Raw genomic sequence first — 16,032 nt, 5'->3', positions numbered from 1 at the left:
ACTGGGAACAAATTTTATGCCGAAACCAACATAATCGTAATCAGAGCACATGAACAGTACCAATGTATTAATTTATGGCAAACCGCAAACGTAACATGAAAGATCAAAATGCCATAACTTTTAGAACCACTAAACAACCCTATTGTATATTCGCCCAAGTAGTCCAGCTAATTTTTCGATTTAATCCAACGTACTCACTTTTAATTAGCTAGCGAGGAAATTAATTAAATAAATACAAAATATAAAAATACAATGGATGAGACTATGAGTCATGAACGCATCGCAACAGCTGAAACCATCATCATGCATGCATATTAATTGCCATTGTATTTGTTGTATAGCGCGCGTTGAAAATATAGTATTAACGGAAACCACTTTTTTGTCAAAAGTAGAATTATTTTTCTGATTTGTATCAACATTAACTTAAGTTACTTAACACACACGGCTCCTGGTTAATCTTAGGAGAGTGTGATGCACTGATAGTGACATAAAACAGCAAAAGCTCCTACGTACCCAAAAATGGATAAGCGCGTGGCCTTGTTGACTTATGTTTTTTGTTTTATTTGATAAAGGTTTTGCAAACATATACTCAATTAATGAGCTTTTTCTGTAATAGGCGGCCCATATCAAAACGGATTTGGGTTTAGAGTTTTTCTAAACCAGTTAATGTTGACTTATGTTGTAAGTAATAACTAAGTTAAAGGCCTATATTGAACTCATATTTGGGAAAGGACTTCATTAACACAAAATAAAGATATAGAACTCATAAAAATTGAAGATATCCAACACCTTATTATATATTTACATATATACTATATAGCTGGATTAGAATTAAATTTCTGGATATTCATATTTATATATATAATTAAATTGATGGATATATACATATCATATATAGTTTTGTATATTATCTATAAATTTAAGACATACTTATTGTGGAAATATAGGGTTATTTAAATGATAAATATCACATCATTGAATTATTTCTCTATATATATTAGCAAACTTTACTCCTTTTCAAATAATTCTAAAAAAATAATTGGGTTAAGTTTCCTGCTAAACTAATGGTAAGAGTATAATGAGGTAATTAAATAACCACGCGTCAAAACTATTATAACATAAACAACATTTTTAATGATATGTACATATAACACTTGACACCAATGATTGATAAACTATACATGTGTGCCAATATTATAGAATTTTCCATTCCTATCAAAACAGTTTTTCTTTTCTAATTTGTTTTTGTTTTCAGCATTTAGATTTCAATGATATTTTAACAGTTGGTAAATACTTTACTTTTATTAGTTTATTTCCATCAACTGATGATAAAATTTATATATATTCTCTCTTTGACACCAGTAAATACATATTATATATTTTTTGTATAAGTAAGAGTTAGAAAAAAATGGGAGAGAAAATGTTATCATATCTACCATGCGATTTGGTCGATGAAATACTTTCTAGGATTCCAACAAAATCTCTAATACGACTTCGATCTACTTGCAAACGGTGGAATTCTCTATTTGACGATCACATATTTTCTAAAAAACACTTTGTTAGTGCCATCAAAGAAAGTATGTTTCTCTTATTCATTAATGTGAGACTTTTTACGATTAGTTGTGAACTCCAAAGACTTGATGGTTACAACGTCAATCTTCGTAAACTTAGTCTAAGAAAATGCATTTGTAAAAATAAAAATTGTAAAATATATGAAGTTCTTCATTGTGACGGTTTACTCTTAGCCCTCACACAATGTTTTGAACTTATAGTGTGGAATCCATGTTTAAAGGAAACAAAGTTGATTGAACCACACATTGACAGACTACATATTCCAACACCTGGATATGCTATTGGATGCGATAAAAAATACGGTGATCGTAGATACAAGATCTTGTTTTTTGGGTCAAACCGGCATCGGTGCCCTACCCGTGAATTTTTCGTGAAATATTCCAAGGTTGAAATGTATGATTTTACGTCTAACTGATCTTGGAGAATTCTTGAAGCTAAAATCGATTTTTTTCTGAGTTTTCCTACTCATTGGATATCCTTGAAAGGAAATTCTTATTGGGTTGGTGCAGATGAAAATACGAATGAATGTTTCATTGTGAGATTTGATTTTTCAACTGAGATGTTTGGACGCTTGTCTTTGCCTTTTTTGGCCAATCTTTATAGTAGTTGTCTTTCTATGTCAGTTAAAAATGATCGGATTTCGATATTACAACAAAAGTGGAATCCATATTATGTGGAAATTTGGATGACAGGAACTGTGATAGACGGACAAGAACTGTCTTGGAGCAAACTCATGAGAGTTGAGGAAGAAACTATTGTTCTTCGGTTCCGAAATCCTTATTTTTATATCCATGATGAAGAGAAGAAAGTGGTTGTATTTTGTTATAGAGAAAGATGGAAAAAAGAGAGAGTTTGCATTATGGAGGACCAAAAATATACAGAAGTGTACGTTGAAGAAGTCGAAGATATTATTAGTCCTATCATTTATAATTATGTTCCCACTTTGGATCATATTCGCTAATTACTTAATAAGTTTTTTTTTAATATGCCTATTATCTATTAATTAAGCAAGAAATTATATATCATTATGTGAATTAGCTTAGTTTAGCTAAAACCACCGTGTTCCCTCTCTTTCTCTTCATAATTATCTATTAAAACACACCAAAAAAAACTGCTTCTTGCTTTGGGGATTTCCCGGTGGCACCAATTGAAATTCTCGACGAGAATAAGTTATTGCTTCAAGATAGTGGTTACTTGGTGATGCATGATCTCCATGCCAAATCTTATGATTCACTATGTCAACCTAAAAACGTTCAATATCCTGTTTCTTATTATCAAAGTTTATTTTCTGTTTCATCAAATTAGTTAACTTTGTTTTATTTAGCTTTCCACCAATGTGAATTTTCAGCATTTTAATTTATATCAATGGTTTTCTTTGGCTTCTTGTTGTCATATTCAGTTTTCTTTGGCTTCTAGTTGTCATATTCAGCGTTCAAAGAAGAAACAAGTCGAAGAGAGCTCACTGATACTGGAGTATGTGTAAATTCATTCAAGGAATCGCAAAGAGGCAAAAATTTGTTTCAAAGAAGAATGGTGTCTCAATATCAGAGCCTGTGAATGATTTAACACAAACTGTGATACATGGTCGGTTCACAGGCTCTGTAACTTGTATGAAAAACACACACACTGTCAATGTGTGAATTGTGATCGCTATACCAAACGCCCTGATCATATGTAAATTGGGCCGAGCCCATAAAAGGCCTTTTCATAATTTTTGTTTATTTTTGTTTACAAACCACTGCCGTTTCATTAACACTAAATGTTATAATCTCAGTCGTTTTTGCAAGATCTAAAAGCCGAACAAAAAAGAAAAATGCTGTAAACATTTAAAGAAGCAAACGAAGAAACAGTGATTGAGAGATGGCGAGCTTAACTAGTAAGCCCAGAAACTTTGGTGCGTACAGTCACTACGCCACTCCCTGCACACGTACGCATCAGATCGGAGCTCTGTTTCTCGTCGTCTCTACCTTCTTCGTCACCAGGCTTTTCGATCAGTGGTTCTCGGAATCCAATTCCGTTACTCCGGCGATTGATCTCCGTCTTACTTCATCTAATGCCGGAATCACGACTGAGAACGGGATCCTACGTTGGCCGGAGCGAGGCTATGGTTCCCACCTCTCGCTGAAGATCTACGTTTATGATGAGAATGAGATCGACGGTCTCAAAGAGCTGTTATACGGTAGGGATGAGAGTGTTAAGACCACCGCATGCTTGAAAGGCCAATGGGGATCTCAGGTGATTCATCTTCTTTCGAATCTCTCTGTTTCTGGTGTGAGATTAACTTAATTTCACTTTTTTGTATTTACGGATTCAATCTGGAAATTTCTGGATATTAAGTAATGTAGTAAGTGTGGGCTACTTGATCGTATCTGCTGGTTTTGTTGTTTGAGGAAACGATTCTTATGATTTTGTTCTGCTTATGAATACAATTATGATAGGTGAAAATTCACAAGTTGCTTTTGGAGTCCAAATTTAGGACGATTAAGAAACATGAAGCGGATTTGTTCTTTGTGCCAGCTTATGTGAAATGTGTGAGAATGTTGGGAGGTCTTAATGATAAGGAGATCAATCAGACCTATGTCAAGGTTAACGAAATCGTCATTCAGCTGTTTCAAATTGTAGATGAGGATGTTTTATTTATTTATTTCGAACTAGAATGATACGTCAGGTTGACATGTTCTCTCGTTCACTAGGTCTTGAGTCAAATGCCGTATTTTCGAAGATCTGGTGGTCGCGATCATATATTTGTTTTTCCAAGGTAGACTATTTGTTTTTGTTACATATGTGGAACTTGAGCAATTAATAAAGCTGTTTTAGTGAACTGTATTGCTTTGTGCAATCTTTGACATTAGTTTTCTTTGTTATGGTAATGTAGTGGTGCTGGAGCTCACTTGTTTAGATCCTGGTCAACATTTATCAACCGCTCGATTATCCTCACTCCCGAGGTACTTAGCTTGCCCTATGCTGATGAGTTTTTGTAATTTGAAGTATATTTGGCAGTGAATGGCTGAATGTGAAAGTAATTGGTCCATATCCGTCCCTTCTGACTTCCAAAATTGGCATTGGAATTTTTGATCAGTCTCTGCTTATAAAATTATATAATTGAAATCATTGAGCTAGCTTCTTAGAGCTTCAATGTTTGTTAATGCAGGCTGACCGGACTGACAAGAAAGACACAACTGCCTTTAATACATGGAAAGATATAATCATACCTGGAAACGTGGACGATGCTATGACCAAAAATGGACAACCTGATGTTCGGCCTTTGCCTGTATCAAAAAGGAAGTATTTAGCAAACTATTTGGGTCGTGCGCAAGGGAAGGCTGGTAGGCTAAAATTGATAGAACTTTCAAAACAGTATCCAGATAAGGTTAGTCTCACATTATTTCTGCAAGTCTCCTAGTCCAGTTTTTCATACACCAATCAGCTATCTGCTTAAGCTTATGCATGTTCTTTGATGTTGTGACCAGTTGGAATGTCCAGACTTGAAGTTTAGCGGAACTGAAAAGTTTGGAAGGACGACATATTTTGAACATCTGAGGAACGCTAAGTTCTGCCTCGCTCCTCGCGGGGAATCATCATGGACACTTCGCTTTTATGAATCATTCTTTGTGGTCCGACCTCTCATCTCTCCACCCCCAAGGTTTAATCCCACGTTATGACTTGCCTTATGTACTGTAATTTCGTGTGTTTTGCTCTTTCAGGAATGTGTCCCGGTTCTTTTATCTGACCACGCCGAGCTGCCTTTCCAGAATGTCATCGACTATGCTCAAGTATCCATCAAATGGCCATCAACTCGAATAGGCACAGAGCTTCTTGACTACTTAGCTTCAATATCAGGTAACAATTAGTAATTTCAGAACTGCTTTTTCTTTGACAAGATTAATAGATATTGCTCAAACTCTTGTGATTTAAGAACTTTTTTCCTGATCTGTCTTTCAGATAAAGACATAGAAGGAATGATATCCCGAGGTCGGAAAATTAGATGTTTGCTTGTGTACGGTCCAGATTCCGCATCGTGCAGTGCGGTTAAAGGGATTCTATGGGAGCTTCAACGCAAAGTAAGACATTTCCATCAATCAACCGAGACATTTTGGATGCACAATGGTAGTTTTGTAAATAGAGAACTAGTCCAGTTCAGTGGCTGGAAACCTCCTATGCCTCTACCATGAGTGGTTTCTACATTCCACTAATCTCTTGTTTACGAAAAATCAATGATACAGTTGAGTATAGCCTTTTTGTGAACTAGATTATTTTGTACATATACATACCACAAGAATCTTTTTGATGAAATTTATTTGACTAAAATTTTAAATTTGATAGAAAAGAGTGACGAACCCACAAATTTGATGGAACTCTATTATTTCTAGAGTAGAGCTGGGAATATGGAATTAGCCTTCTCGGTATTCCAGATAACACCAGAGAGAAACGAGGTTTTTGGAACTTAACTGGATTCTTTAAAGGTAGGTGATATCAATCCTATGCCTGAGAAATACACTCCTGATAAGATATAGTTTCAACAGAGATTTCAAATCAGCTAGTAAGATTTTCCACCAAACGCAAGTAAAAGATGTGGTCTCGTAGAAGGCTATGATTGCAGGATGCGTTCATCACATGTTCAATGAAGCTCTTGCCTTATTCCGCAGAACATTGATTGATGGAACGCGCAAGCCTAATCAAACTTACTCATGTTCTCATGTGAGCTCTCGTAATATCAGAAGGACAAAATCGATGTGTTGAACGCTCTAGGCAATGCTTTAATCGACATGATTGCAAAATGCAGAGATGTGGATGGTTCAAAAGAAGTCTTTGACAGTATGGACTATGGAGCTTTGGTAATGTATAATTACGTGGACAACGATGAATTCAGGTTTAGCTGTTAATGATTGCTATTTGCTGCAAAGAAGCTATAGATCTCTTTGATAGAATGTGTCTAGAAAGGAGTTAAACCCGATGATGTCCTCTTCATCTCTGTAATCTAAGCTTGTACACATGGAGGGGTAGTGGGATAAGGTAGGAAGGTATTTAACAGTATGGTAAATGCAGCCGCACATTAAGCATTACAGTTGCATGCATTGTTGATCTTCTTGGCGGAGCAGGGGAGTTAGAAGAAGCTATACAGTTCATATAAAACATGGAACGTTCTGCTGTTGATTTCTAATTTGGGTGCTTCTGCTGAGATATGGGAGCATTCTTCGAGTCATCACAACTTATTGAGAGAGGATTGTTTGCAAAAGGTTCCTGGTAGCAGCTTGATTCAAAAACAGAGGATTGTTTGCAAAGGATCATGGAGTACCATTTGTTAAAACTTTTGACTGAGCATTTGAAAGAAACGTGTGATGTGGAACAAAACAGTACCTGAACGAAGCAAAAGCGTATCTCATGGGAGTGATCAAAGATTTAGCAGAGCCTCAGCTTGTAGATAAATTTAGAAGGAAAAGTAATCTGTTGGAGACTATGGTTTTAAAGGTCAGAGTCAAATCCGCAAACCCGGGTGAAGTACAGAGAATACTATATACTTGCAGATTGATCTAGACAGATCAAAGGACACTGAGTTTTGTTTTTGGCCGACATTTGATTTGGCTGAACAAAAGGAACCAGATAAATGAAAGAGATGGTTGTCTGAGGAAGGACAAAAGTTTTGTTACAGTAATCTACCGACAAGGAACCAATAATATAATAGTCCCACGAAACAGAGTTCCACACGGAAATCAGAATAGCTCCAAATCTGTTTTTCTTGAAGTGATCAGTGCTGCTAATCCAAAAACAAGCTTCCGTGTAAACACAGCTCACCACAGCAAATATGATCTTTCTGTTTCAGGAAACTAACAAAGCTATGGCTATGGGAACATCAAAGATGTGACATCTTCCTAACACACAGTTAGTTTGCTTTTGATTAATCGATTTGATTGTATAAAAAGTCTCATGGAGTTTTTCTTGTATGATTCGAAACAGTTTGTTTGTTGCAATCTTGGGAAATCAGATGGACATACCAAAAGCATTAATAAGTATAAGAACTTAGGTGAATGGTTCCAAAGTTTTCGAGGACCCAACTTGAAACTTCTGTGATGATTGGTGATGATGATAAGACTTAATACATTTGGTGGTTACTATAAGTCCATCAATACAAAAGGATCATAAGAAACTAGAAGCCAAAAGTAGGTAAGAAGAGTGCAAAGACATTATTACTATTACATTCGAAGTAGCAAAGTTTTCAAAGAAATGCAGTTAATTATAGAGAATTTTAGAAAGGTCGAGAAGAGAGCCCTAGGTTTGAGGGCATGCGAGCTAATATATTTAAATTCCCCTACCTTAGAGGGCAAGTAAGTAATAAATTCTGATCAATCTTTTCATAAAAATGTGTCCCCGATCGATGAATGTAAGCAGCCTTCTTCTATATATCGTTATCGTTTGATTCGATCGTATCAAGAAAACTCTATGAAGTTGTATAAAAGCAAATTAAGATATCAAAACAATTTTATCTGTTGAATTGTTACATCAAGAATTAATGAAGAGATATAGAAATAGAGAGAGAGATTGTGTATATTTATTGATAGTCTCTCTACTCTAGAGTACTTTATCGGTTAGGTAGTAGAAGTTTCGTTTGATCAGAACACTTGCATTTCACAAACCAACCTAAGTTATTTCTTCTTTCTGATATGAACAAGAAATACAAAAATATGATGTTTCAAACTCTTGTTTATATATATTATCTTTTCACTAATTAATTATAACAAATATCACTATAAAACAGTAGTTAGTTTTTTTCAACCCTTCTGATATTTCGATATTAACGATCGTTCTATAACCAAAAGAAAAGAAAAAAACAAAATTAATAAAGAGGAGGAGGAAGGTCGAATATGTCTAGAAAAGGAAAGAGCTACGTGACTCGTGAGGAGTTGTGCCATGACATGTGGTGCTTGATACGAATCGTATTCTTACGTTACCATTTCACTTTCTCTTCTTTAACCAAAAATATTTATTATATCTTTTTCTAGTTCAGTCCTTATTATGCTTTCAATCATTTGACGTGGGACTTAAACCGAACCTGAATCCACGATTAGTCTCTCGTGTTATTTAGGGAGTGATAGTTTTGTGTACATAGTGTTAGTAACTAGCATTATCTAATAAAATTATAAGATAACATGTACTTACTCTGTGAAAAGCACAGTGTATAAACTATTTGTTGATCCATATCCAAAGATTTCAAGCATATACACATTCAAGATTCCAATTTAAACGTAATCATGCATGTTAATTAAAGACAGAGTACAGCGTCTACTGTTTTTGTTTCCGTCTTCATATAATTAGATTACTTTGTCCTAGGTTCATACATATATATCAGAATCTCATCTTGATGTAGCCAACGACAGAAATATAACATGGGTTGATAGGGAATAAGAATGTATATTTTACTTTCTAATTCTTTTCGATATATGTTTATGTGTATACCATTTGTTCCTTGGGGGATCGAATATTATGATTGATAGCTTACATAATATTGTTTTCTTAAACCACACATATTAAAAAAGAAAATATCTAGTGAACACGTTACGCGATAACAACCATTTTCATGATTCTGTCCTACACATGCATACACAAGAAAAGAAAAATATCCAATTAATTTGGTCATCTTCCTTAATCAAGTTTACTGCCGACGTTGATCCATTAACCTTAGCTAGTCACATTCGAACCAAATGGGATTTTTGTTGGTTTTATTCCGGTTAAAGATTTGAGTGAACCGATATAACATAATAACCTTTTGCTAATATTAGGTTTGGTTTCGCTGATGTAACTAGAAACTTTCAGAATTTTCAAAAAAATTATTCAGAAAGCTCTATCAACCTGCATGTTAAGGAAAATAAAAGTTACATATTAGGGGAAAAGATCAACCACTCCACTAGCTCACTACACCGCAGAGGATACAGGCTCGGACCTCGAGTCCACATATCAACGTCACGCTCAGAAACACTCTGCCTTGTTCAGAGAGGCCTCAGAGCTACTTTTTAGTAACAAACAAAATAAGAAAAAATGAGCTTTTTCGAAGGTGTTTTTTAGTATTTCATTTTTAATTCTATATAACAATCTACAAAAGATAAAACACAAAAATTGTCACAATTGCTCCTCTAACTGAAATAAAGGGTTTTTGGTTCACTTCTCGAGACCAAAACAATTAAAAACAGATAACTTTTTCTTTTCCAAACTAAAAAATTTGTGATTTTTTGTGAAAATTTTCTCCAAATTTGACTTACTTTTTTAAAAACCTTTACTTATTCACCACAAATAAATATAACAAAACATGATCTTTTGCTCTGACTAATTTTCTAATAATGCAAACAAATATGTATTATTATCTTTTTTGATATACAATTTTGTAGTTAATGATATAATTGATGTTTCGCGGTGAAGCGGTTAACGTAGAAGAATCTCAATATATATATATACACTGAGAGGAACACGCTTGCCGATAGAAAACACTCAGCTTCATCTTCTCTCACTTTCTCTCATTTTCTCTCTCGGCTTACTAAACAAAGAAAAACAAAAAGTGAAACCTTTAGAGTCACCTCACCACCTTAGAGAGATCAAAAATGAACATCGCTCACACCATCTTCGGCGTTTTCGGTAACTACCCATCTCTCTCTCTATCTTTCTTTCTTCTTCTTCCTTCCTCCATGTGATAATCGTATTTTGTCCTTTCTCTACTTTTACAGGAAATGCAACTGCTCTGTTTCTGTTCTTGGCTCCTTCGTACGTTTTCTCCTCATCCTCTCTCTCTTATATTTTCTCGTGAAAGAGCTTTGTGATTCTCTCATCAGTTTCTTGGATTTATCTGTTGATCTGTTCTGAAAATTTGTACTCTTTTTTGTGTGTTTACGGTTTGATTAACCAAGTAAAAAGCTCAAAAGATTCCTCTTTGTTCATGAATGAAACTAGGATAACGTTCAAGAGAATCATCAAGAACAAGTCGACCGAACAATTCTCTGGTATCCCTTACCCAATGACTCTCCTCAACTGTCTCCTCTCCGCCTGGTAGAACCAAACTCTTCAGTCTAAACGTGTTTAATCTTCCTTCCATTTAGAGTGGCTCTGTTTCTGAATTCCTCTGTTTTTTGGGTTACTCTGTTTTTCCAGGTACGGACTTCCATTTGTGTCCAAAGACAACACACTTGTGAGCACAATCAATGGCACAGGAGCAGTAATCGAAACTATCTACGTGTTGATCTTCCTTTTCTACGCACCAAAGAAGGAGAAAGTTAAGATCTTTGGTATTTTTAGCTGCGTCTTGGCCGTATTCGGAACCGTAGCTCTCGTCTCTCTCTTTGCTCTCCACGGGAACGGCAGGAAACTCTTCTGTGGTCTCGCAGCCACTGTTTTCTCCATCATCATGTACGCTTCTCCACTCTCCATCATGGTAAGCAAAAACCAAAGGGTCTCTTTCTTGAGTTTTTGCTCTCTTTCTTAGATTCATTTTGTTGATTTTGTGTTTATTTGATTTGGTTGACAGAGGTTGGTGATAAAGACGAAGAGTGTAGAGTTTATGCCATTCTTTTTGTCTCTCTTTGTGTTCCTCTGTGGTACTTCGTGGTTCGTCTATGGTCTTATCGGTCGTGACCCTTTTGTTGCAGTAAGTTCATTTCTCCTTATTGTGTTGTTGTCTTTGGGAAAAATTGAAACTTGTTTTCTTAATCTTTAACGTTTTTTTAAAAATGTTTTGTGAAGATCCCAAATGGGTTTGGATGTGCGTTAGGGACACTGCAATTGATTCTCTACTTCATCTACTGTGGAAACAAGGGAGAGAAGAAATCTGGGGATGCTGAGAAGGATGAGAAGACGGTGGAGATGAAAGATGAAGAGAAGAAGCAAACTGTGGTTAATGGAAAGCAAGACCAGCAAGTTTGAAGCTACTGAGGATGATTTGGTTCTAAGTGATTTCGTATTAACTCTTCTTAATTAGAGTTTTGCTTCTTTTTCTTCGTTTTGTTGGAATGTAAAAAATGATGCTGAAAACTGTAAGATTTCCTGATTTCCTACTACTACTTCTATAACTAGAGTGATTGATTGAAGAAGACATTGCCTTCGTGACTTTTATGTGTCTAATGGGGCTATTAGGTTTATAATTTTCAACTTATAAGCACAAATAGCAAGTGAGAACCCTATAAAATCCAGCAAAATGTGTTTCCCATTCGAAGAATCTACTAACGTGTTAACACTTTCAGTCCCACACGGCCACACGTCAACGAATAAGACAATTAGGTTTAGAAGCAAAACTCTACTTTTATATAGATAGAGAAAAAAAAAAATCATTTCATAAGTGTTAGATTAGCTATTTAACCTGTCTCTGATCACCCTGATCTCTCTCTGGTTATAAATTTATAATACATGGAGATGAGTTAACCAGTTACACAATAACCCAAGACAACAGTAAAACATAATACTGTTTTATGAAACATAACGACTAATATATATATATATGCTCTGTCACTTATCTTACCTCCAAGCTGAAGCAACGATCAAGCTTTTCTCCTCCCAGCAAAAATGGAGCTCACCCATTTCTTCTTTAAGCTTGTACTTATTGCAATATTGTTGCTTTATGAGGTTCTGTAAATTGTTGATTACTCTAGCACTCATTGGTTTTGGATTGAATCCTGCCATCGTCATCCTCGCTCTCCATTTCCCAGCAGCCTCGTATCTCTCAATCCGTTCTTCTCCTTCGCAAGCAACAATGTTCACTATGTCTCTAGCAAGACACTGTCTTTCTACATTCATCCGCTCTTGGCTTTCTCTAGGAAGTGTCATGTCTAGAGACTCGAAAACCGCTGAGTAGTACTCGTATGCCTCTATGAATCTGGAGTAGAACGGGGAAGTGTTTGTGTTCACGTCTTGTTCAACAACTGTGACAAGCTTCGGGTTCAAGCTTTTGACCATGTGGAGTAGCTCGTCCCGCTGGTTTACAGTTGTGACACTCTCGTCAGGCATGTGATGAAGTTGGAATGCAAAGTTCACAATTAAGGTTTCTCCAGGTTTGCAACCGAGTGTTGATGGAGAGACAATTGAAGTCTTTGACGGCAATGCTTTGAATTTGAAAGATACTCCATGATCCTTTGCGAGCTGCTCGAGTCTTAAACCGATGATTCTTAACCCACCGATTGAGCGTTGGACTGATTCAGGGTCGTCAATTCCAGTTAACCTCAGGCGAGGACGTTTACCAGATAATTCAGCAATGCTTCTTATCAGTGTCATGTATTGATTCCCTTGGTTTATATCAAAATCTATTATGTGCACTTCCTCTTCACCTTTGATTGCTTCAATTATCGCACCGTTAGCTGCTAAAAATCCGAATTTGAAACAAGGGCAGACTTCAAACAGGACTTGCATAGCCGCGAGCCTCTCATCTGAAGGAGGCTCTTTGCATTTCAATGCTCTGTAGATGAATTTTCCTGAAGCAGCCATTCTTGCAGCTAGACCTTCCACCATGTAAGCTGCAATTCTCTGAGAAGGGTCTCCTTGGATCGAAACAATCTGCCTAAGCTCATTCACCATTGACAAAGCTTCTTCTGATTTCCCTTCGGAGAGCGCACGAGCACAAGATATCAAGATTTGCTTTGGAGTGGTTTGCGACACAACTTCTTTGCTACTTACATGAGAGTTGGAATCTGCAGATGATGATTCTTTGGGCGAGTCCTGATGCTGTTCGCTTTCATTTTGGTATGACCATTCGTTGTCAATCTCCATCAGATTATCTATTCCAATCATTTTATCATCTTCATCGCCAAGTAGTGCTCTTTCAAGCTCTTGAATCTTTGATCTCATTTGCTCATCAAACTCCTCCACCACATCCATGCCTGGACTGTAAGAAACCGCTTGGTAATCTCCCAAAAGCCTCGTAGATGATGTAGAGGTTGAGTCAAACGGTAACTGAAATTCCATGGAACATCCAAGAACCGGTCTTGACTGAGAAGGAAATGAGTCCAAAGAGCCAAATGAGCTTACCGAGGTACCGGAGCCAACAGGATGTTGAACAAACTCATCTGTTGGCGAATCAATAAAGTACTTCTCATAACTTTGGCTTGGGTAAGAATCATCAGTCAGACAAGGGTTCTTTGACCTATCTTGATCAAAGATCTGAGCAGAAGTGACACCAATGTTGTTACCATTGTCATTCAAGGAGTAAAGCTTCGGGTTCCTATAAGAGGATGGCTCAGCTGACCTCACCAATGACATGATTCTCGCTCTGATTTGTTCTCTAACCAGAGTTTGTTCCACCATTCAGCTGCAACCATAACGTTCCTTACATGTTAGATTCTCAAAAATGTCACACACAAAAAAACCTCAAACCACTGTGGTTCCAACAAAAACTTAAATCATTCCAAAAAAAATGCCAAGAGATCAATCCTAAAGATTAAGCCTTTAGTTACTAATTCATCACAGATAAACCAATTATGGAGCTTCATGGTACTAATCTGAGAGTTGATTCTCCAAAGCAGAGACTATCATCCAAAATCCATTGAGAACTGAAAAGAATTATAAAACTCCCACCAAATCCATGTAAAAATTCTTCCTTTGATACCTACCAAATCTATGCAATTCTCAAGGGCATAGCCAACTAACCAAGAAATTACTTCCATAGACGCAATTCAGAACAATCAGAGTACCAAGATCTATATTGATTGGTTTAAAACAGCTTGCAAACGGATATAGACTTTAGAGTAAAGCAAATCAACATAATCAAACAAGTAAAGTTATAGATTAGAGCAAGTAGGGATGAAAGGAACAGGAAACAAAAACAGAAAAAAGTCAGATGATGAAGTCAAATTACCAGGAGAGATTAGAGGAGGAAAAGGGTCTCGGGTCTTAGGGTTCTTGTGGAGGATGGCTAAATGAAGAAATAGACAAGAAGAAGTCTGATATAAAAACGTCGGAAAAGGCCCTTAAAGGAAGAAACAAAGCCTAAAGGTTTGACCTTTAGGGTCTTACTGTTTACACAGAAGAAGACAGAAATGAGAGAGATAATAAAACCACCTTTGGTTTCTTTCTTTCTGAACCTTTTTTTTTTTTGGTTTGTCTCAGCGTCCTGACCTGTGTGGTCTTTGTTTAAAGATGTGTTTACTCTCTAAATGATTTAAAGATCCATACTTTAGAAGACTCGTGTGGTGGTGTTAGGTTTTACTACTTGGAATAGAAAAAAACCAAGTTTCTGAAATGGAAGAAATTAGCAAAAATGAAGATTGGTTTGATATTTATTTCTTCTGAAGATGAACTAAACTTAAATTTTCTTGGTAATATAGCTTCTGAGAAGACTTTATAAAAAAATCTTTGAATGTCTCTCTAGACTGAAATTAGTGATTAATAAAAAAATATTAATAAGTATCTCACTTGGAAATAGAATTAAGATATATAATTAGTAGTTCCGTGTCCGTTTTGGTTTTGATCAATTTCTTTTGACCAATTAAAATTGTCAGTCGAGTTATATTTTTGGTAATATTTGATTTTTTTTTTCTTATTGCTGGTGCAAAAGTGATAATATATGAGTTTACAATATGTATATTAATAATGTGAGGAAATAGAGAAACCGTTGGATATGTCTGAAATAAAAATGACGGAAGGGATCGTGGGGTGACGAAGGTGCGTACGACAGTTCCCACTAATTGACATTTTTTTGGGATTAAAAATAAATAATCCACGATTCCTTCCATGCTGTGTTTTTAGTGCAGTTTAACGTGTTGATTTTTTGTGAAATATTCAAAGCCTCTCTCTCTTTTTTATTTGTCAAACTTTGAGAAAGTAGTACTTTTGTTTTACCAGAAATATTGAATTACTGTTGTTTTATCTGATCTCATTTACTACTTTAAAAATCAATATACCACAAACAAAAGATTAGAGTGTACTACTCTTGTTAATTGAGTTTGATTACTGAGTTCCTGTTCAACTGTGAATGTATGCACAGCAATTTAGGTTTAACACTGATCCTTAAACTTGCGTATCTTTGTTATGTGTACGAATATGTTTTTGAATATGTTATTTACGAGGTTCTTTCTTTTGTTTTAATTATTATTTTCCTACATTAGCTTGATTTAATTAATGACTTAACACACAATTAAGCGAGTATAATTTATAAATTATATTATACAAGTTTCCAAAGCTTAGTGGGACATATAAAGTCTCCAAGTAAAATGATTGTTTACCAATTAAGTAATGATCATTTTATCAATGTGTAAAGAATCTATCTATTCACTATCTGTTTATTTTCATTTTATAACAAGAAAATTTTGGATATTTTTTATTTTAAAATCTGGTGAAGCTAAGAAGAATAATATAATGAGGATACTAAACATTACATTTGACGCAGGGTCATTATCAACCTTATCCTCGCAATACCCACATAAGAGCCTTCTCTATCTCTTAATCTTATCCACTACATAACTTCTGTTTTTTTTTCTTTAATTACAAAGAAAACCATAT

At 35.6% G+C, this 16,032-nt stretch overlaps 3 protein-coding genes across 3 annotated transcripts; 2 read left to right on the top strand and 1 right to left on the bottom strand.

Annotated features, from left to right (window-relative positions):
• Window positions 1–3,369: 3,369 nt before the first annotated feature.
• Window positions 3,370–5,892, top strand: LOC17897301 (probable glucuronoxylan glucuronosyltransferase F8H). Its single transcript, XM_006307390.2, has 8 exons — window positions 3,370–3,807; window positions 4,011–4,157; window positions 4,266–4,330; window positions 4,448–4,517; window positions 4,724–4,942; window positions 5,043–5,186; window positions 5,277–5,412; window positions 5,515–5,892. The coding sequence occupies exons 1-8, from the start codon at window positions 3,433–3,435 to the stop codon at window positions 5,742–5,744; spliced, it is 1,386 nt and encodes a 461-aa protein (XP_006307452.1). The 5' UTR covers window positions 3,370–3,432; the 3' UTR covers window positions 5,745–5,892.
• A 4,144-nt stretch (window positions 5,893–10,036) lies between these two features.
• LOC17898272 (bidirectional sugar transporter SWEET1) lies at window positions 10,037–11,655 on the top strand. The gene is made up of 6 exons (XM_006305493.2): window positions 10,037–10,194; window positions 10,284–10,320; window positions 10,507–10,602; window positions 10,705–10,984; window positions 11,078–11,197; window positions 11,293–11,655. The coding sequence occupies exons 1-6, from the start codon at window positions 10,161–10,163 to the stop codon at window positions 11,470–11,472; spliced, it is 747 nt and encodes a 248-aa protein (XP_006305555.1). The 5' UTR covers window positions 10,037–10,160; the 3' UTR covers window positions 11,473–11,655.
• Window positions 11,656–11,827: 172 nt separating this feature from the next.
• LOC17899471 (scarecrow-like protein 1) lies at window positions 11,828–14,772 on the bottom strand. Its single transcript, XM_006307009.2, has 2 exons — window positions 14,390–14,772; window positions 11,828–13,843 (listed from the first exon to the last, which is right to left on the bottom strand). Exon 2 carries the CDS (start codon window positions 13,837–13,839, stop codon window positions 12,061–12,063), a length of 1,779 nt encoding a protein of 592 aa, XP_006307071.1. The 5' UTR covers window positions 13,840–13,843; window positions 14,390–14,772; the 3' UTR covers window positions 11,828–12,060.
• Window positions 14,773–16,032: the final 1,260 nt, after the last annotated feature.

The sequence above is a fragment of the Capsella rubella genome, unplaced genomic scaffold (genome assembly GCF_000375325.1).
Source record: "Capsella rubella cultivar Monte Gargano unplaced genomic scaffold, Caprub1_0 scaffold_1, whole genome shotgun sequence".
NCBI lineage: Eukaryota > Viridiplantae > Streptophyta > Magnoliopsida > Brassicales > Brassicaceae > Capsella > Capsella rubella.
Note: the sequence above shows the minus strand (reverse complement) of the source record. Positions and strands in the feature narration are given on the sequence as shown.